Below are 21,631 nucleotides of genomic sequence, written 5' to 3' on the forward strand. Positions count from 1 at the left end.
TAATAAATTAAATAAAACAGACATTTTTCTATTAAAAAATTCAAGGATCAGGGTTGCAATTACTACAAATATACACACAAGAACTTCTTAAAAATTATTTAAATCTGAGTTATGTCAGGGTTCATACTGGTGTGTGATCCATGTTTTGTTATGAAAAAAAAAAAACCAACATATTTATGTTTTATTTAAAATTTATATTTCAATTACTAGGAAGGTGCAGAGGATGTAGAGCAGGAGGCTTGTCTATTGGCGGTTTCAGTAGAGGTATTTTAGTAGATACTTTGATATTTTCTATAATTATTTCATGATAATAATTATAAGTTTATAAGCCTACTATTCATGACGTTATTCTTCTCACCTTATTGAGAGTAGGGTTTCCAAATTCCCAACATTTTGAAGCCATCGGAAACAGGAAATCATATTTTTCGAAAATTCTTGACATCACTTATTTGCAGTGGAACCCTGTTTATTCTACCTTTTTTCCAGTCTCAATTACTCCTTATTCTTTTTTGAAGTTAAAATATTCCATTTATGCGCTACACAACTTTAATTACATGTAATTACTATATTGTTATTAACATTATATTGTTATTTTATCCGTGTATATATCCCAAGTATAATAATTCATGCAGTAAATGTAAAACTTTTGAAAATCCTTGTGTTAAAGGGTGAATTGGGAATTTTTTGTGTAATATTCCAGACACTCTTGGTGCCGGCACTGCCACCAGGTCCTAAATTTAATTGCAGTTTGGCCAGGCTCCAAAAAACACATACAACTTCACATTTTTCTGGTTGCAGATTTAATTAAATTTACATAGCATGAAACTTTTTTCTCTAATTTTTCAGTCATCAAATAATATTTTACACTTTTTAAAATTTTTCTTATATTAATTATTCCTAATTCAGACTGAACGAAGTGAAAAAAAAAAAAAGATGTCTACCAAAGCTGGAGAATTCCCAGGCACCAGTTTGCTATGACACTTAAAAAATTGATATTGGTGCCTAAATTTTTCTTTGTGTAGTTATACGAAATTGCAGGCTGAGTGCAGCACAAAATGTATGTAATTTATAGCAGTATATCTGTCAACATGAAAGAGTCAAAAGAAGCATAGTTTTGGACCTTTTTCTTTGGGTAAAATTTTTTGGTGCCTGAAATTTTTTTCTCGCACCTAGATTTTTTTGTGTTTTTTCCGGCCCTGGTCTTACCCTTTCTATGGCTTGAATTCAACTTGCCTACGTTTACACACTATGATAGCCTCATTCCAATTCTGCTGATCCAATTGCTTTCACATCACTCCCAATCATTTTTGATAAAAAATAATGATTCTTACAAACACACTAGCAGACACTAAACATTCAAGAATTTCTCCAGTTTTTGTTTTCATATCTTCCATCATATTCACTCTTGGACCACTCAACCCTTTCCCAAAGAGGTTGATTGTGTTATGATAGAGCATGCATCCATATCAACTAAAATGTTCATTAGCTGAATCCATATTCGTTAACCAGGGTAGAAAAATGTTGGAACAAAAATCTTTATTAGCAGAGTTCAAATAAATTTATTACTGATTATAAATTCATATCTACAGTATTGATGATGTTAAGAAAAGTGATTCCCATCTTCTGTCAGAAATATGGTTGAATAATGAACAAAATATTTAGTTTCAATTTTTTTTGCCACAAAAAAATAAGAAAAATAAACCTCTTGATAGAAATAGAATTAATCTGTAAAGATATATATACATTTCTATGATTAAGGAGAGATTTCAACAATTTTTATGAGCGGAAACTATTTTTGTAAATTGGGGAATTTTTAGTAGCCATGGAGTATTTTTGCTTTGTTTTAAATACAAAACATGCATTGCATATACATATAAATACTACATTCAATATAAAAATGGTTTTATTATTGCTTTTATATATTGTAGATCCAGAAATTTGAGGTCGAAATTCAGAAACTTAAAAATCTTTCAATGAACTCACATGTGTCGATTGGTAGCAAAGAGGAAATGGCAGACATAAAAAGAAAGACTCTGTTGCTCACAGATTACCAGAAAGATATGACAGAAACAATGATGGTATTTTCTTTTGTCAAACACTATTTTTAATATTTTATTTGATGTCACTAATATTATCTGTTTTTATCAGTTTTCTCACCATTCATATATATTTGTAATTAGCAATATTAATTTCATTGAACATGTCTCAAAGTTAAGATTAACAAAAAACATTAAAATATTCTCATGAATTGTTAAGTGCAATCTGTCATACCTATGGCTCGATTCCAATAGCACTACCATTAAATATGATGAGTTATTTCATTTACATTATGAGTAAAAAATATGAAAATTTCTTTTTTTCAGTCTCTTGGCATGGACATTCAAGCATTGAAAACAGGTTCCCTGGAGTGTTTTGCAATGATCGGAGATGCTGATTCAAAAAATCAACGACGAAATGATCCTGCCTACGTCTGCATGCTCAAAGATAGGGTTCTCGATCCGGTCACAGCAAAAAAAATGCAGAAAATCCAACAACTGTACCAATACATTCACACACAGCTCCAAGAATTACATAAAAAAATGGACCAGGATTATTTAGAAATTGTGGAGCGAAAGAATGAAGTTAAAAAGTGTGTATATTGATGAGAATTAGAAAGGGTTTTTTTTTCAATAGTTATTAAAATTAAAAATTAATTGAAGAGTGAAGGAATCAAAATCTTTGGTGGCCCATGTCTGCTTCCATAATCAAATTGATCAATTTATTATAAACTAATTAATATATAATTGTATTAAAGTATTCTTTGATTTTTGTTTGCTCCAAACTAATTTATTTTCTTTGTTAATTAAAGACATGCATTAAGTCATTTATCAAAGTTACAGCACAATGTACAATATTTCCATTTGTGCATACACAAAACCTGATATAAATTGTTGTTAATGCTAATAATAAAAATTATGATGAGGATTCTAAGTTTTTCATTAAGTTTATGCTAATTTTTATTTTTCCCCATAGAATATCACAGAGAATTCCATCAACTCAAGCGATATACCAAACAATAGTTAATCACCAGAAAGTCATCCATAATTTCCAAGGACGTTTAAATAATCTTACTGAAAAATTTCAGAGTATGAAACTGAACAATTTATCCAGAAACCGACTTCTGCTTTCATCGAGTGGAAATATGTAAGTCAATTATTACAATTTTTAAGTACCGTAATTTCATACAACTATGGTCTAAACGCCAATGCTCACTAAAGCATCGATAATCTAAATGCTAATTTCATCTAATGTACTATTTAATTACTAAAGCAAAGAGAGCATGGATATTGTAATATGGAGATGTGGTTAGGACACCCTCTCTCTCTCTCTAATACTTTTCCATCCCAACTTTGAGGTGCAAATGCAAACCGATCTCCCCATTGGAAAGTCTCACCACAGAGAGCAACAGGCCTATAATGATACAACTATTCAATCATTACACTTCACTCATAGTTACAAAAAACTGGTGGCAGATGGCAGCACTACAAATTACAAGCATTACACAGAAACAAACTTCACGACAGGTTTCACTACACATACACGCGCATTCCAACATGTACCAATTTGTTAGAGGTTCCGCAGAGGAATATGGACGATGTACATGTATGGTTTAGTGGTAATACTTTCTCGCAAATCAGCTGTTAGTTGGGGGTTATGTTTTTCAAGTAATTGGATGTAATCAGTTGTTTCACATGAACCAGCCTAAGTTAGAAAAGCGGGGGGAAATTACAAATTTTTGATAATGATTATTATAGAAATAATGGTTATTTCAAATATAATGTAAAAAAAATAAAAATAAACCATAATTATTTCCCAGCTCAAGGGAGCCCCACAGACATTTTCTCTACCGGCTTCACGTCTGGTAATGGTGTCCCTGGAATTGACCTAATCCTGAGGTCTACTAACATTTTATCTTGAGCTTGAAATAAATCTAACTTGGATAACAATGCAGTTATTATAAACTATAATGAAAACAATGGACGAATTAAGTGGAACCAATTTTAAAGCTAGTTTTTGGACCCTATATTTGTTTTTAGTTATTTTTTCCTCCTTCCAAAAATAATAAATGCCTTTTTTAGTATATATTTTAGGCATTTTTAGTGCCTTTTTGCCTGCCTATTTCAACCATTTTTAGTGCCTAAACTTATGGGCTCTAGTAATTATACTGGAATCTTCTCTCACCATCTTTTGTTGCTGTGTACAGTTGTGTAGTTATGTTGATCAGCCAGGTTTCTGACATAATGATGACTTACCATTTTCATGAATTGGGAGTTGTTTTTCAGGAAAGTGTCGCCATAGTGAATGGAAGTATTGTAATTTGAATAAATAAAATAAAAATTGTGTACTCATTACAAGAACGCAACACTGACGAAATAAATTATAATATTTGATACGCTTCGAACTTACATCACACGCATCTGCAGAGATCTGGGCCTGAAGGCGTAGGTAGCTACTAGGATCATGCTATGCTTGCAGTAGTAAACTGAAGAGCCGAAAATACTGGTGAAGGCATGCGTATGCAAATAAAGAGATATGGAACCAATCAGAATACAGCGCTGCGGTCGGCAACACCTATATAACACAACTAGTGTCTGGCATAGTTGTTAGATCGGTTACTGCTGCTACAATGGCAGGTTATCGAGATTTAAGTGAGTTTGAACTTGGTGTTATAGTCAGCGCACGAGAGATGGGACATAGCATCTCCGAGGTAGCGATGAAATTTGGATTTTCACGTACGACCATTTCACGAGTGTACCGTGAATATCAGCAATCCGGTAAAAAATTAAATCTACGACATCGCTGCGGCCGGAAAAAGATCGTGCAAGAACGGGACGACTGACGAGAATCATTAAACGTGACAGACGTGCAACCCTTCCGTAAATTACTGCAGATTTCAATGATGGGCCATCAACAAGTGTCAGCACGCGAACCATTCAACGAAACATCATCGATATGGGCTTTCGGAGCCGAAGGCCCACTCGTGTACCCTCGATGACTGCACGACACAAAGCTTTACGCCTAGCCTGGGCCCGATAACACAGACATTGGACTGTTGAGGACTGGAAACACGTTGCCTGATCTGATGAGTCTCAGTTCCAATTGCTTCGAGCTGATGGACATGTATGGGTATGGAGACAACCTCATGAATCCATGGACCCTACATGTCAACAGGGGACTGTTTAAGCTGGTGGAGGCTCTGTGATGGTATGGGGCATGTGCAGTTGGCGCGATATGAAACCCCTGATATGTCTAGATATGACTCTGACAGGTACGTAAGCATCCTGTCTGATCACCTGCACCCATTCATGTCCATTGTGCATTCCGACGGACTTGGACAATTTCAGCAGGACAATGGGACACCCCACACGTACAGAATTGCTACAAAGTGGCTCCAGGAACACTCTTCTGACTTTAGACACTTCCGCTGGCCACCAAAATCCCCAGACATGAACATTATTGAACATATCTGGGATGCCTTGCAACGTGCTGTTCAGAAGAGATCTCCACCCACTCTTACTCCTACGGATTTATGGACAGCCCTGCAGGATACATGGTGTCAATTACCTCCAGCACTACTTCAGACATTAGTCGAGTCCATGTCACGTCGTGTTGCGGCACTTCTGCGGGCTCGCGGGGGCCCTACACGATATTAGGCAGGTTACCAGTTTTTTTGGCTCTTCAGTGTATTATTACCTGAATTTCTTGCATATTATCCGCAAGATCACAATCTGCTCATACAAATTTCTCTACTAAAAGAGGAAATGGCATCTCATATTCTACATGTGCAAATTCTACTTGCAAAAATGTATCATCTATTGTTTTTCTTTTTAAAAAAATTTTATATTTATTGTTATTCCAGTCTCAAAAATATAATATTTTCTAGTGATGGTATTCAACGGCTTATAATTGCATTTAAAAATTCTGATGTTTTTAATGTATAATCGATAGATTAGGGCTATGGACAGTTTGGAAAAAAAAGTTATCTGCAGATTATACTCAGGATATTATTGTAGTTGTTCTTTTTGTGTTATTCTAAAATAACGTACTTGTGTAAAATACTATATTTCCAGCTTATATTGCTCTGAAGTTCAGAAATATTCAGAGTCATAGAAAATGTTCTGTGCAATAGATGGTCATAGAAAAATATACTTAACATAAAGTTGAATATCTAAAGGAGAATTTTTCACTTTCATGTATATAGCATTCTTGTATTTATTATTGTAAAATTTTCATTCATTTACCAACAGATCTTTTTTTCCCTTCATTTTTAGAGCATCTGAAAATGATCTCGAGAAGCTAGCAGATGTGCTACTACAGGATAAATCACCCAATGCATCTGCTCTAAACATTTCTCAAGTTCAACCAGAGAGGAAAAAGTTATCAGTGTCAGTACAATCTGCTCTTAGAGATGCTCTTGCAAACCACAAAGTCACATGTGTTAGGCCAACTGTGATAAGTAAGTTATGTTAACTTCAAATATATGCATCATCACCACATCCTCTTTCATTCATTGGTTTTGTCAATCACTTTTCATTCATATTCATCATATATCATTGCTTGTCATATTCCCCCTTCTCATTAAGCCAGTTTTGTATTTTTCTGTCGTTTATTGTGCTTTATCCCAGAATTTTACAATTTCAATATATTTCTATGACTCTTCAATATCATTTTATATCATTCCTATCAAAATTCTAAAAAAAAAATTCTATCGAGCAGGTGATCCTTCACAATCACGCTTGCTGTCGATGTCCTCACTGAGAAATCGGAAAAAATCAGGCGAAATTCATAAAGTTGTTGAAGGAGGAGGTGATGCATCAAAAGTACCAGCATTTTCTGCCATTACAAAAATCCCTGAGGTAGAGTCAACTCATTTTGCCTTTTTTCATTTTGCCAGATTTTCTATCCCTTAATTAGTTCAGGATTACACCATAAAAGTTTGATAAAAGATCTTTTACAAAAATTGAAAAAAAGAAATCAACTAATAAACCCATTGGTTACAATTGCTCGAATGTAACCGATATGCTTATTGGGGGGCATTTTTCTGGTTCTTTTCTGTAAAAGAACTTTTCCCAAACATTTTATAGTATATTTATTAGTAAATTTATTATATAGCCAGACTTTTTTTCTAATGCATTCTAAAATACATAATCAAGATTACTTCTGCATTAGGTATTTTAAAAGTTTTGCAAATCAAAACTTTCTTGCATATATCATTTTACAATGTAAGGAATCCCCTGATTTTTGGGCTTACAATTTGGAAACAGTTGAAAAGATATATCTATAATACTATATGTGTATAATTTGTGGGGCCTAATTTCTGGCAAAAAATAATTTCTTATGCACGTTAAAATACATTAGATATAATAATTTTCCAGAGTGAGTACATCATAATTGTGAATGTTTCTAAAGTGTAAAATTAACTTCAGACTTGTTATAAATATTAATTATTATTTGTTATAAATCTTGTCTTGTAAAACAAGCTTATTTTCTACTGCTGATATTCTTACACTAAGGAAATATAAATTTTATGTATTAAATCTGTCTGGTCGCTGTGCATCAGCAACTTTAAAGGTTTGCAAGGTATGTTGTATTAGATTGTTCATTAATATTATTCAGCTTTGGTGAATGTACAATCTTCCAAAACTTGAAGGTATGTGCGCGCAGGATAATTTTTTTTTTCTTTCTCCCCTCCCCATTCTTCTAAAATATATTTTTCTTGACTTTGATTTCAGATTAAATGTTTTTTCTCTATTTCTTTCCTATCATTATCTCTCCCATCTATCAGTGAATAGCTTATTCACTTACCTAGATTATATTTCACTTTTAAAGCATGGAGATTTAAGTTCAATTGTAAAGTTATGCATTAAATTTCTTTGATATGTCTTATGTTACTCACATGCAAATTGCACTTGTAAATTTACTAAAAGAAATTGAGATATATTTTTCATCTCGATGGAGCATGTTTCGACTACTTTTGGAAAAAATTTTGCAGATTTGTGGCTATATCTCATCTGGGGGATTCTAGCTTCCCCCCCCCCCCCCGAATATTGCAGTTGAAATGCAGTTTCTCAGTAAATTTTACTGTTTTCAGTTGATAATGAATAAAAGTTTTTTTTGCATGTATGGACTGAGCATAACACGTGAATGATTTACTTACCCATTAACTGAAGGCATTTATAATAATAATGAGTTACCGATTAATTTTTTTTTTCAAATTTTTAACCTCCCATCTACATGTAAAGAAGTCTGTTATAATGAAAATCTTGCTATCTCGCTTTAAAGAGTGTTTATCTAAGATCTAATGTTAAATATACAAATACATATTGCTGCTGTGGTGGTCGAGTGGTTATAGTGACGGACTCGCGATGCGAGGATCCGGGTTCGAACCCCACAGTGGTGGTCGGCTGAAGTTGGTTTTCTGTGGTTCCCAACTTCAAGGCGCAAATGCGAGCCGATCTCCCCGTTAGAAAGTCTCGCCACAGAGAGCAACAGTCCTACAAACGATAAATCATTCAATCATAACACTTCACTCATAGTTAGAAAAACTGGTGGCAGATGGCAGCACTACACGTAACAAGCATTACAGAGAAACAGAAAAAAACCACCTCAGGTTTCTTTACACGTACACGCACATTCCTGCATGTACCGATTCGTCGGGGGTTCCGTGGGGGGTGTGTGGGCAGGGTGCATGTGTGGTGTAGCAGTAGTAGGTAGGGCCTCCAAAAAATGGCTCAGGGATCCATGATGTTCTTAAGTTAGCCACCTCGTTGGGCAGTTTCCTGTTGTGGCGTTGTATTTGTATTTGAAAGCTTTCTCTGATGTGTCGCCAATATTCTCAAAAATGCTCTCTTTTCAAAAATTAAATGTATTTCTAATGAGGGATTACTTCCACTTATATTTGCACATGCTTCATTATAAACATTACTCTCAGAGGTATTGCTATCTAATAATGCATGCGGAAAAGTCAAATTTTAACCCCCACTTTGCTAGCTTTCTTAATTTTGGGCATCATCGGTATAGATGGTTTGTTGATGGTTTTATTAACTTTTGTCTCTCCCAGTGACTTAGATGTTAGTCCCTGCCAGGGTTTATTTGACCAGAACATGCAGTTTAAGGTACTTAGCACAATTAGTTATCTATTTTGATCTAAGAAAACTTTCCAACTAGCAGAGAAATGTTAACTAGTCCATGAAGCTAACTCATTAAGCGTGCAGTGAGATTTTAATTGGTCAGTCAGTTATTTAAATTGGTCAGTCAGTTATTTAAATTATTTTGAATATATATATATGTTACTTCTAACTCATTAAGTATGCAGTGAGAATTTTAATTGGTCAGTCAGTTATTTAAATTATTTTGAATACATAGAATTATGTGCAAAAAGTTTTAGAGTGAATCAACTGTTTTTAGCGTGAAAATCAATTTTATGACAATCCTATTTGATCACACATATTAGAACAAAAAAAAAGTCTAAAAGACAATAATAATACTGACAAATAGGAATTAATATAATTTATAATCTGACAGAGCAAAAATGAAATTTGTTTTTAACCAAAAGTTTGTTATTATGATCTTCCCCATGACTGTAACCATGACCCTTGTAAAAACGAACTTTTGCTGTACTTACGCTAGACATTTTGTGACATCCATAACAGTTTTTGTCAAGTTGGAATTAAATACAGGGTGTTCTGTTAATGAACTGACAAACTCTGAGTGTTAGTAGACATCCAGAAAAACAAAAATTGCAATGGAACGTGGTCACAAACCACAGATTGTCGTCTCTGCGGCAGACATCGAAAGCATATCTGGCATCTTGGAGCTTGTCCAGGAATTGTTTTTATATCATTGGTGGACTGTGCAATTACGTCAGTGGCCAACATTTCCAACAACTCTTGTAATAATTAATCTAATAAACCTTTTTGTAGTTATTATTGTACTTTTTGTCGTTCCAGCACTACATCAATACCTGCTTGCATTTTTTGAGATTTTCATCCTCTCAACGGGGTTTGTGACACCATGTTCCGTTACAATTTTTGTTCCTTTTGATGCCTACTAACAACCCTCTGAGTTTGTCTGTCCATTAACAGTACATTGATGTGTATATATGTTATGACCAAAGCCCCAAATCGGCCAGCCAGTTGCCCAAAGGCATCAAAGTTGTCTGGAGATCCCTGGCCAAAGAAAAGGCATGATTGGGGGTCATCAAGCTAGAGTATTTTTTGTGATAATTATGGCCATTTATAACTAGAGTTAGATACGGAAACCCTAACAATTAAAAGAATATGTGTGTGTGAATATCAATATCTCTTAAAGTTTGGGAAGTGGTTCCCAAACTTTAAAGTCACTGAGCACTTTTTAGGCAAAAAGTTCATCATGGAGCACTAACGTTAACTTTGGAAGTCACACTGACCTGTGTGTTTCAATGCATGCCATGACTATACATCCAGATTTCAACTGGAAAATGAACAAGAATTTCTAAATAATTTTTTTATTTAATAAACTTGACCAACTCCTGAACTGATAACTCTTTTGTGCTAATTTTTATTTGATCATAGTTATCCTACCAACAGGTAGAATGACAGATAATTCTACTTGTTCTTTCTGCTAGAGTTGCTTCGCATCTGATGGTTTCTGCAACTTTTTGTGGAAGGATGTGGTTAAATTGACAGAGATTCTGGGATAACTTGGAAACGAAGGATAGGGCCATTGACTTAGTGCTGCCCAGGGTTATTCTCAATGCAGTGGAACACCATTTCACTGGCTCTCACACCATCACCATTTCTTGACATACCTGGAGCAGTTGCTTAAAAAGATGTCACTACAAATGCCTATGCAGAGCAATGGACAACACTGCTCTATTACACAACTCTCTGCCCCCACACAAGATGATTCCGCATGGTGAAACTGAGGTTAGGATTAATCTAGGAGTGGTGGCAAGGGGCCTATGATCATCCAAGACTGTGAGGATCTCACAAGATTTCTTGAGGACAACCTGGAGTAAGTTCATGACAAATGACTTCCAGCTGCCGGGAGAACAGATCGACCCCCCCCCCCCCATCAAACCGAATACGGGAGCAACTGGTACCACCGTCCCAAGAAATGTTGCCAAAGCATAGGCATAGGGATGCAGAAGATTTCACAACAGTGATGACTCAGACTTTCTCCCACAGTCACTGATGTCACCAAGATGCCACACAAGGGCATGGTATAGAGAGTGAACAAAGTTATTTAGCATATTCTTGAACGTACGTGGGCGTTTTTAAACTTGTGTTTTTATAGCTATATTTTTCTGTCCCCCATGCATTTGTTATACACCGTCAATGGGACTACTTTGTTTTTTCGTGTGTCTGCATCGTGTTTAGATATTGAATTTTTTGTTGCCTCATTAATTTGTTTTGCACTGTTCACTGTTCGGCTTTGCACACACTTCTCTGCCTACCATTGTGCCACAAACAGGGTTCGAACCTGGATCCTCACAATGAGATTCCAGCACAATGCTGACACATTTCAATTGCCAGTTAGTACAGTAAAACCTATCTTCAACGGAATCGTGAGGGACTGAGTTTTTTCTGTTGAACATGTTTCCACTAAACAGGTTCAATTGATATAATGGTAACAGGTTCAATTGATATAATGGTAACAGGTTCAATTGATATAATGGTAACAGGTTCAATTGATATAATGTATAAAATTATGTAACAATCTTGTGTGCGATTGAAATAAAAAAATTAATTAATTGAAGATAAAATAACTAATTTAAAAATAGATAAAATAAATAAATAATTATTGTCTATAATTACTAAATACTCTATTTAGGTTCTGACAGCATCTATATAAAATTCTGATCTACACTGTTTTTCTTCTAAAATAATGACTAAATAACTAACATAACTAAATAATAATTTATGTTATGTTCATTATGTTTCAACTTCCTCAAAAATTTTCAATTAGGGTGTCAATATCTCATGTGTCAGGTTCAGTTTGTACATTACCGTCTATGTTTATCTAATCCTCAGAATCAGGGCTGTAATTATAAATTTTGTGAGAGAAAGCAACATGTTTTGGCTGCCCCTACCACTGTAAAATCCGATGATTTTATAATGGTGTTTTTGTTCCCACCTGAAATTTTCTTCCCTGGCAGTTTTCCCTTCCCTCACCTTGCTCTAATTTTCCAGCCCTGCTTAGACTTGCAATCACGGAATGCATGCAGTTTGCATACGATTTTGTTAGTTTTGCATATCATTTGGAAAATCAACCCTTACACTTATTTCGCTCATGGAAATGTTTGCTTTTTCAAAAAATTTTGTTACAATTTCAGAAAGCAACTGCTTTACTACACGATTCTTATCAAAACCACAGCATCATGTATAGAAACTGGTTTTCGCTAATCTAAGGGCGGATGATGTAGGATTCATATTTGCAAGCATAGATTGCATAAAAATTTTGGTGGACCACTTTAAAATTCTGTATGATTCTTTGGTCTATTTTGGTCACCAAATACTCAGTGTTTGTATGATGAAATTTTCCGTTAAAGGGTACAATTTTTCTTTCCAATTAATCCAGGTTTTTTATTTATTTATTTATTTTTTTCATTAAAATCACTAGGCCAAGATTTTTTTCCATTGAAAACAGGTTTCTGCTTAATGCATGTTCTACTGTATCTAGAACTGGGCTTTTAGCGTGCAACAGTGGCAAGTGTGTAGTGAGAGTAGATGAGAAATGAGTGAGAAAAACACAGAAAGGCACAATTGGCCTTGATCAATTGCTATCAGAGACCACTCAGCGGGATCATATGTTATCTAGGTCAAATATTCAAATCAAATTACCGCACAGCTGAATGAGGAATACAGTGGGATAGTCTGTATATGGACCCTGCAATACACATTACACCATATTTGGGCTTCAAGAGCCATAAACTCATAAGGGTACCTTTACTGAAAGCAAGTCATTGCACTGAACATTTTTCTGAGCTCTAGTAATGTGCTTATGATGGGAATTTTTCTAGGAGCTATAGGCTTTAAAACACAGTGGTATTGTATATTGACTATATTGACTATCAGCAAAAAGAAGAAAGCTTCCAGGTTTAACTGGTGCATATGAATTTTCGAAACACTTGGGAAAACCATTTATTTCCCAATCTCTTCTCAGAACCCCCAGAAATCCTTGGCGGAACACAGTTTAGTAACCCCAGTTTTAGGGGGATTGATATCAATATTGGAGGAATCTCTGGTCACTTTTGGTCATTGGCCAAGAATTCCACAGAATGTTTGACTTGGTTGGGTCAATTGGCTGGCCAGTCTTCTTAATTTCAGGCTTTTTTTAACATTACATATATATGCAAAGATTTGTGATTATATGAATTTATATGGAATAAAACTGTGATAATGAGATGTAAAGTTAAAATTCATTAGATTGATTAATGATTTAGAATAATACTGAAACACACATAGCATCAAATTCTTCAGATTCAGAAAAGAATTTGGAAGTTCACATGTCAGGCTCTGCATTTTTTTTTTCCCCCTAGAAACAAAACAAAGATCTTGCTGTGGGTTTGAGGCCCATATCAGCTTTTACTTCAAAATCAGTTTTGCAAACACCTGCTGGAATAACTCAAGGAGTTCCCACATCTGGGTATGTAACAAAGCCGAAGCAAGTTCCTGTGATGCAGGTACGTTGGAGTATTTATTTATTTTTGTTCACTTTTGAATCCATAATGATGTCCAGCTTAACATTATATTCTATTTAAATATTTTTGTGTAGTTATGCTAAACGTAATCAAGTAGTAATAATTAATTGTTTTTTTCTCCAATTTTTTTCTTTGGAAATGTTATTTATTTTCCATATGTTTATCAGATCATCAGAAGAATATCGTTCTTGTTTGTGATTAGTGAATTTCAGTTAAAGCTTAGGCTTACATGTATGCATGTGAAATGGTATAGTCTGTCTCGAAAGTTCAAAGCAAAGAATAAAATGCCAATAAAATCAAAAACACAGAATCAAAAATACAGAATATTCAGAGGTATATAATTGAAAAGCAATCCAAATCCAATAAAGCAAATATTTTTTATTAAATACATTTACTAAATATAATAAATTTACTACACTAATGGTAAGTTTAGAAATCCAGTGATTTCTCACTCCAGAGACTTCTCCTAGACCGTCTCAAAGTACTTTGTGTAAATTTTGAAGACATGTTGTGTCGACTGAAATGTGTTTTCATACTGGAATAAAATGGAATGTTTTTACTAGTGAATCAGAAAGTGGGGAGAGAGAGAGATCAAAGTCATCACAATTCACGAGAAAATGATTCCTACAATCTCGGAGGGCAAATTCAAAGTTTAGATTTTAGCACAAGTGTATATTCTTGTTAATAAATTTATATTCTTGACTGATCAAATCAACTGGTATATATTGAGTTCTTCCAAAGAAAATTTTTTTGATGAAAAATCGAGATCTGGAGGTCACACGCAATTCCCAAAGCAGAATATGACTAAATCTGTGACATACGTGGCAGAACAATCTGGAATAATTTCAAGAAAAGTGTAGAAAATGCTATTATGAGGATTTTTACTACTAGTAGACCCACACATGCACCTCATCCATATTCCTCTGTGAAACTTCTATGGCATTGATATATTGGTTGTGTATAGGTGTTGTGAACCTACTATGAAGTTTGTTTCTGTGTAATGCTTGTTATGTGTAATTCTGCCATCTACTATATATTTTTCTAACTGTGGGTGAAGTGTAATGATTGAATATGTGTACCATTGTAGGCCTTTTGCTCTCTGTGGCAAGACTTTTTATTGGGCAGATTGGCTTGCATTTGTGCATCAAATACAAATACAATGCAGAAACAGGCAAAATGCCCAATGAGGTGGCTGATAAAAAGATGCCCATAACGGATATGGATGTTATATACTTCAAAAATGCAGCAACCCAATTAAAAATGCAATTGCAAACAATATATATGATGGAATATTTTACAATGCCCATAAAGAATACTTATGGTTGTGCTGGAAATGTGAATGTGTGTTCCTAGTGATCTGAGTGTATATATAGTGTTGTCTGATTTTCAGTGCTGCCATATATATGTCAGAAGTGAGGTGAGTGAACTGTAATGATTGAATATTTGTACCATTGTAGGCATGTTGCTCTCTGCAGCGAGACTTTTTAATAGGGAGATTGGCTTGCATTCTATCCTGAAAGTTGGGAACCACAGAAAATCAACTTCAGCCTACCACTTTTTAACAGGCAGATCGGCTTGCATTTGTGACTCAAAGTGGAGTTCAAACCTGAGTCCTCTCCATGCAAGTCTGTTACTATGACCACTCGACCACCACAGAAATTTTTACTGCTGAACATTCCCAGTGAGCCGAGGGCTCATTGCACAACAATGCAAAACATTGTGCTTTGGGGCTTGCAATGTGTATCCATATGAACAGACTGGTCCAGAGAATGACGTCAACTCAAAACATGTCTTTTTGCAAAGTGAAAAATGTAAAACAATCTTTGGCTAAACATACTAAAAGATTCAGTATATAAACATATGATGGGCTGCAACCACATTAAACAGAAAAAGAAATGGTATGTATACCATGTCTAAAACATTGTCACAAAAGATGACAATAGAGTGAGACAAGAAAGCTTTTTATAAAAAGAAATATCTGAAAGTAATATTCATTGAGGAGAAAAAGTGAAATTTAGATGGCCATGATGACTGGTTCACTTACTGGCAAGACTTTACGGAAGAGCCAAGGACTGCCTTTGGCCCCCAAAGCAGAACAAATCAACAGGCCAAAATCAGAACAATTAGTACTACTGCAGAACAATTCGGAAGAATTTTAAGAAAAAATGCAAAAAAACACTATTACATGTATGGGGATTCTTACCGCAGAACATTTCCAGTCAGCCAAGGGCTCGTTGCAGAACAGTGCTAAACATTCTGCTTTGGGGCCTTTGGCCAATGAAAGGGTGGCAAATTATCATTGATTTGGAAAGGATTTGGTTTGAATGATTAGTGAGGGAAGTTGAGATTCTTGGGGGAAGACAAGACTTAAAAAAGAATCGGGAAACACTTAAGCAACATTTGCTACTATTTGACGAGCTCCTTAAGAATCTGAGTGGGAGTTTAGGCATAAAATACTACCTTTCCTACTTCAACATGCATAAAACAGTAGCTCTTACAATGAATTTTCTTAAATTTGGAATGACTAGCATTGAGCCCAGGTCTGAACCTGATAAAGAATCCTTATGGCATGCTTATCCGTGAGGTTTATAATCATGAAGAGTAGTAAAAGTCTCTAGAAGGGCTCTGCACTGCTATCAAGGTTGCTGGCACTCTGAAGCCAGAAATACTAAAAGATTTGATTCTGTCAGTGGGAACACATTTCTTACCCTTTGGGAGAATCTTCAGATTTCTCTATTCCAAAAGTTAAATTTTTTTTCTTTTTCCATGATAGGAAATTATTATATTAATGCTTTTGTGTATTTCTAGGTTGTGTCAAATAAAAATGCAGAAAATCAAAAAGAGGCAAGCATTTCTTTCACAAATGTAGGCAGTCACTCACCCACTGTCCATTCATTCCTGTATAGGATGCAGCCAATAAGCAATCCTGAGGGAAAGGCTCCTTCTTTGCATACAGTCTCATCAATCATATCAAGTGCATGGCCACAGCCAGGTATTCAACATGCAAAAAAAGCTGTTGCAATCTTGTACTTCTTTATTTTTGCCAATTTTTTTTTAGTTTAAAAAAAAGACAAAAACAAAAAGCTTTTAATGAGTGAAATTCAAAACAAATAGATATCAAAATAACCTCATGCATATCAAAATACTTGACATATCATATTCAGGTACTTTGTTTCTTTTATTTGTTTGTAAAAATGTGATACAGTATGTATCACTTTTGATTATACACTCAATGCTTGTTTTTACGAAAGCAAATAGACTTTAACAATGTGTTCGTAAATGAGCATGGCATTCAAGAAATTTTATATTATTCTGGACTAGAGGACTGGCTTTTAAAATATTTCATTAAAATGAGCAGCAACTGTATATGAAACTTATGAGATTTTTTTCTCACTTGATTATTTAGATTCACAACACTCACCTGAACTGGAATCAGCTGTTGCAACTGAAGTTTCAAGGACTGCCAATGGAGTCAAGCAAGTTTCATCAACTTCATTCTTTCAGCCTCAAAGTATGTGGTTTTGTTTTTCATATGCAGTAGTACACCAGTAGTAGCTGCAGCCTACACTGGCAGTAGGTAGGCTGCACTCACAAAAAAGGGGTCTCAAGGTGATTACTTCAAACTTTGAAAAAAATTGTCAACCCATTTAAATAAGCACAAAAATAAAATAAAATCAAGTGGAATTATTATAGGTCACTCAAAAAAATTCTAAGTGTTAATATTTGGAATGCAATAAAGGTAAAAAATGATTTCAAAAATACAGCAACACTAGAATCTTAGAGTGACATCATTCAAACAGCACATGATCAGGAACAGCACAGACAAAGGAAAAGGGAAAAAAAAAGAAATAACTAATTTCTGCAAGAGAGAAGCTGGGGGAAAGAAAAGAAAGTGAAAACATTTTTTTTAATAGATATCTGTTAATTGTTGTCATTTTTAATAAGTTTCTGCAACATTGATAATTACACTCTACTGCTAATTTTTTGGTTTTTATGTGTTTCTAGATGAGATGAATGTACTTTTTTTTTTTCTTTTTTTTTTTTGAGAATGACACCCTGGGTTATTTTCTTTTGAGAAAAATTTCTAGAGAAGAACTATAACTCTGCAATTTTTTTTTTTTTTTACATGCCATATCTCTATTGTATATGCTGCACTATTTTTTACTAAAAAACTTGTACACCTGTATAACATGATATTTTATATATGTTTTTTGTTGATTCTTCCATGAAGGTTTTCTAATACTATCTTATTATTTTTAGAACCTGTTTTATATGAAGACATAACTCCTCCATCAACGCCGGTCGGATTGAACATTCATGTAGTAACTCCATCCCCTCCAAGTTAGTTCTTATGATTTCCCACATTTTTTTTTGAAATGAAGTTTTGTTTTCAAATCACAGTTTATGGGATTTTCATCTTAATAGAAAAAAATTAATGGGAGGATATGTCAGATTTCTATACTTGTAAACCAGTAGTTCTCAAACTCGAGGCTCTCTTGTTGTGATCTTTATTTATCTGTGGCTCCACATAAAAGATCATAGAAAAGAACTACATCAAAGCACTGAATAGGCACAGCTCAAGGTGGCTTCCCAAAGAACCGCAGTGCATACTTTGAAACACCCTGCAGTGTGCATTAAGGTGAAGAATTTATTGTGAAGAATGAAATTAATGTTCCCAAAAGGATTCGACAGTGGGGGTGGTTTCTTGTGGGAATTTAATCATGTTTGATTTGCTTAATTGGCAGTGGAATTTTACAACTCGCATGCACATACATGACACAAACATGGACTTTTAGTCACTCTTTCAATGAATCAATGATATATCACTTTAGTTTAATGTGTAATTAAATGCTTTTGTTAATTAAATTTTCATCTGGATTTATGTCAATCCCTTACAGATATTATAAGTTTAGCTATGATATATACATCACCCTACATAACTTATAACTTTTACCTTTTTTTTTCATGTCTGGCCATCGAAAGAGTATTTTAACTCTTGTACTGTTCATGAAAGTAATCTTGGGTAGAATATTGCCAGCATACTAAAAAAGTTTTTTGGCTCATAATTTTTTTACTGTATTCTTCTGCATTAGCCAGTATGCCGGAAAACACTTAGCAGCGGTCGCAGAGCTCTTATTTCCCCTACTTTTCCCCCATTTTTTAGAAATGTTCTTTTTTTTTTACTGCCACAATCTTTTTTACCCCCAATTCCCTCTTACTATTCCTATTTTATCCCTCCCTTTTTTTGTTTACAGCCAACATGTCAGTACGAAAATTCTGAGACACCACAAAATATCACTTTCCCACTCACTCCCCTTTTGACATGTTTTATTCACAGCTCACTACTGAGAGAGGAAAAAAATGTTCAGTTCCACTGGAGTTGGAGACAACAGCAAGTGTATCGTTCTGGCTGCACTCATTCAAAGTGCTAAAAATAAGCTTGAACACCAGTGGGGGGAAAGTGAATCTGTTTTGCACATCAAGTAGTCGTTTGCCATAAAATAAGGAAGACAAAAGAAAAGAGGAGGGGAAGGTTAGGTAGTGTCTGCAAAAGAGATTCAAGGAGAGACTAACGTTTCTCTCTCGGGATCCCGCACTACTCTACCAAACACCAACTCTGGCCATATCACTTTATTGCAATTTACTGCCATTAATGAGATGGGTTGGAAATGAAGGCGCTGTCTATCGGTGGTCACCTCAAGTTTGTTAGGGAAAATATCTTATATATATATCCTTCCTCGGGTTGGAACCCAAGACCGTGACAGCAACCTTCATGGTGGTAGACGAGCATCTTACCACCACGTCACTCCACTCTGGCGGGATCCTGCACTGTTGCCTTCTCCGCAAAAGAGATTCAGGGAGAGACTAGGGTTTCTCTCCCGGGATCCCGCACTGTTGCCTTCTCCTGGATCCTGTAACAAACGTTCACTCCTAACTGGATAGAGCCCAGGTCACATCTGGTTTTACCAGGTTTGGAAAAAGATGAGCCAAGTAGTCCCTAGCTGAACCCAGTTTTTTTAACCTTCAGAAAATAACATTTGGTTGTCTTTATGTTATTTTAAGGCAGGAGTTTTCAAGCGTTTTCCACCCATGGTGCCCCCTTCCTTAACCAATACTTATCTGTGGCTCCCCATAGCTGTTTAACAAAGAATTTCTTCAAAAACTTTTGTAAAAGCCGCTACTCAGTGGTGCCTCTGACAAAGATTGGCAGCACACATTTTGAGAGCCCCATGATTTAAGGCATATACATGTGCTCATCCTGTAGCCTGCAGGCCAAACTCGACCCTCAAAGTCATCAAATGTGGCCACCACAAACTTAACTTTTAAAAATAAACTAAACGGCTCATAACCAAATCCTCTTAAGTTTCCTGCAGTGCAATTACAGATAATTTGAGTGGCTCACAGCACATTTTTACTTCAATTAAGTGGCCTGGGGTAAATTTCCAGATCATTTAAGTGGCCTGCGTCACATTTCCAGAACACTTGAGTGACCCACAGCACATTTAAAAAGCACACAAATGACCTGCTGTGCTCTTCTATATCAATTAAGTGAGCCACAACATATTTTCAAATCAATTAAGTGAGCCACAACATATTTTCAAATCAATTAAGTGGCCCCACACTCTTCAAAACTGTGAGCACCCTTGTTTTAAGGCATATGCATTAAGGTTCGTTTTTATGACATTGCCTTTGAAAAAAATAGACATTCATGAACATATGCAGGCTACTCATTAATAATCATTATATTCTTCAGGTGTAATGTAACTCCAGGAGGTGTTATATGAAGGATCTTCAACCTTCAGTAGAATGTGGGACTTTTCATTGATTTGTAATGTGTCACAGGCCACTTTAGTGAGTGATCTGGGACAGTGCTGTGGGTCACTTAAGATGATCTGTAAATGTGTCTGTGTCAATTTAGTGACCTGTACATGTGACACAAATCACCTAAATTGTGTGTCGTGGCACCTTCAAGGAATGTGAAACTGTGGAGCAGGTCATTTGAGTGATCAGTAAATGTTCCATGAGTCGATTGAGTGCTCTAGAACTGTGCTGGTATGATCTGTGAATAGGCCACGAGTCATTTTAGTGATCTGGGAATGTACCATGGGCAGGCCCGTCATTTGGTGGCAGGGGGTGGTTGCCCTCCTCCCCAGCTGTAAAAAATACAATAGAAATGGACAAAGAAGGTGAAATATATATGTATTGAGTATGTTCTTTGCCCTCGCCCCGTAGAAAAAGATGAAATGATGAGCCTGACTGTGGGTCACTTGAATGATATGGAAATGTGCCGCAGGTCACTTGGGTGGCCTGGAACTCAGCCTTGAGTCACTTAAATGTTCTTGAACAGTGCCTTGGATCACAAGGAATCTAGGAATGTCCCACAGGTCACTCAGTTGATCTAGGAATGTGGTACAAGTCACTGAAGTGAAATGGCATGGCAAGTAATTCAAGTGATTTGGAACTGATTGCTCAGTGATATGTAAATATGCTGCAGGTGACTTAAGTGATAGAGGAATGTGCCACGGGTCTCTTAAGTAATCTGGAAATGTGTTGCTTAGTTGATTTTTACAAAATTAGATTTGAGGTCGCTGCCATACCAGATGATACTGGGGCCACATTTTGCTTGCAGTCTGTGGGTTGAGCATGCATGCGTTACATTTCTATGGTGCTTAGACAGGGTCTTTTTTTTTTTTTAAAAGCACAAGGGGGGGAAGAATAGATCGTGATCATTAATTTAATTTTTTTATTTAACTATAGAAATTTGGTTAATTTGGTTTTAGTTTTCCTGTTATTCATTGTGTTTGATATTACATTCTGTTAAAAGGAAAGATTTTTAAATTCATTAAAACTTGAATTTCTTGAAATATTAATACAATGATTAAAATATATAAGGTGTGAATCTGAACA

At 35.3% G+C, this 21,631-nt stretch overlaps 1 protein-coding gene across 1 annotated transcript in view; it reads left to right on the forward strand.

The window, feature by feature from the left end:
- Nup214 (nuclear pore complex protein Nup214) overlaps window positions 1-21,631 on the forward strand; it is an 82,883-nt gene that overhangs the window by 40,992 nt on the left and 20,260 nt on the right. Inside the window, exons 15-24 of the mRNA XM_089244839.1 lie at window positions 211-264; window positions 1,929-2,078; window positions 2,364-2,629; window positions 3,013-3,183; window positions 6,312-6,496; window positions 6,757-6,896; window positions 13,562-13,705; window positions 16,532-16,715; window positions 17,130-17,234; window positions 17,984-18,064. Of these exons, the coding sequence (XP_089100965.1) occupies window positions 211-264; window positions 1,929-2,078; window positions 2,364-2,629; window positions 3,013-3,183; window positions 6,312-6,496; window positions 6,757-6,896; window positions 13,562-13,705; window positions 16,532-16,715; window positions 17,130-17,234; window positions 17,984-18,064 (1,480 nt within the window). The remainder of the gene's footprint in view (window positions 1-210; window positions 265-1,928; window positions 2,079-2,363; window positions 2,630-3,012; window positions 3,184-6,311; window positions 6,497-6,756; window positions 6,897-13,561; window positions 13,706-16,531; window positions 16,716-17,129; window positions 17,235-17,983; window positions 18,065-21,631) is intronic.

Source organism: Pholcus phalangioides, unplaced genomic scaffold (assembly GCF_987345545.1).
Source record: "Pholcus phalangioides strain wild (caught in Gottingen) unplaced genomic scaffold, Ppha-v1.0 ptg000015l_1, whole genome shotgun sequence".
Classification (NCBI taxonomy): domain Eukaryota; kingdom Metazoa; phylum Arthropoda; class Arachnida; order Araneae; family Pholcidae; genus Pholcus; species Pholcus phalangioides.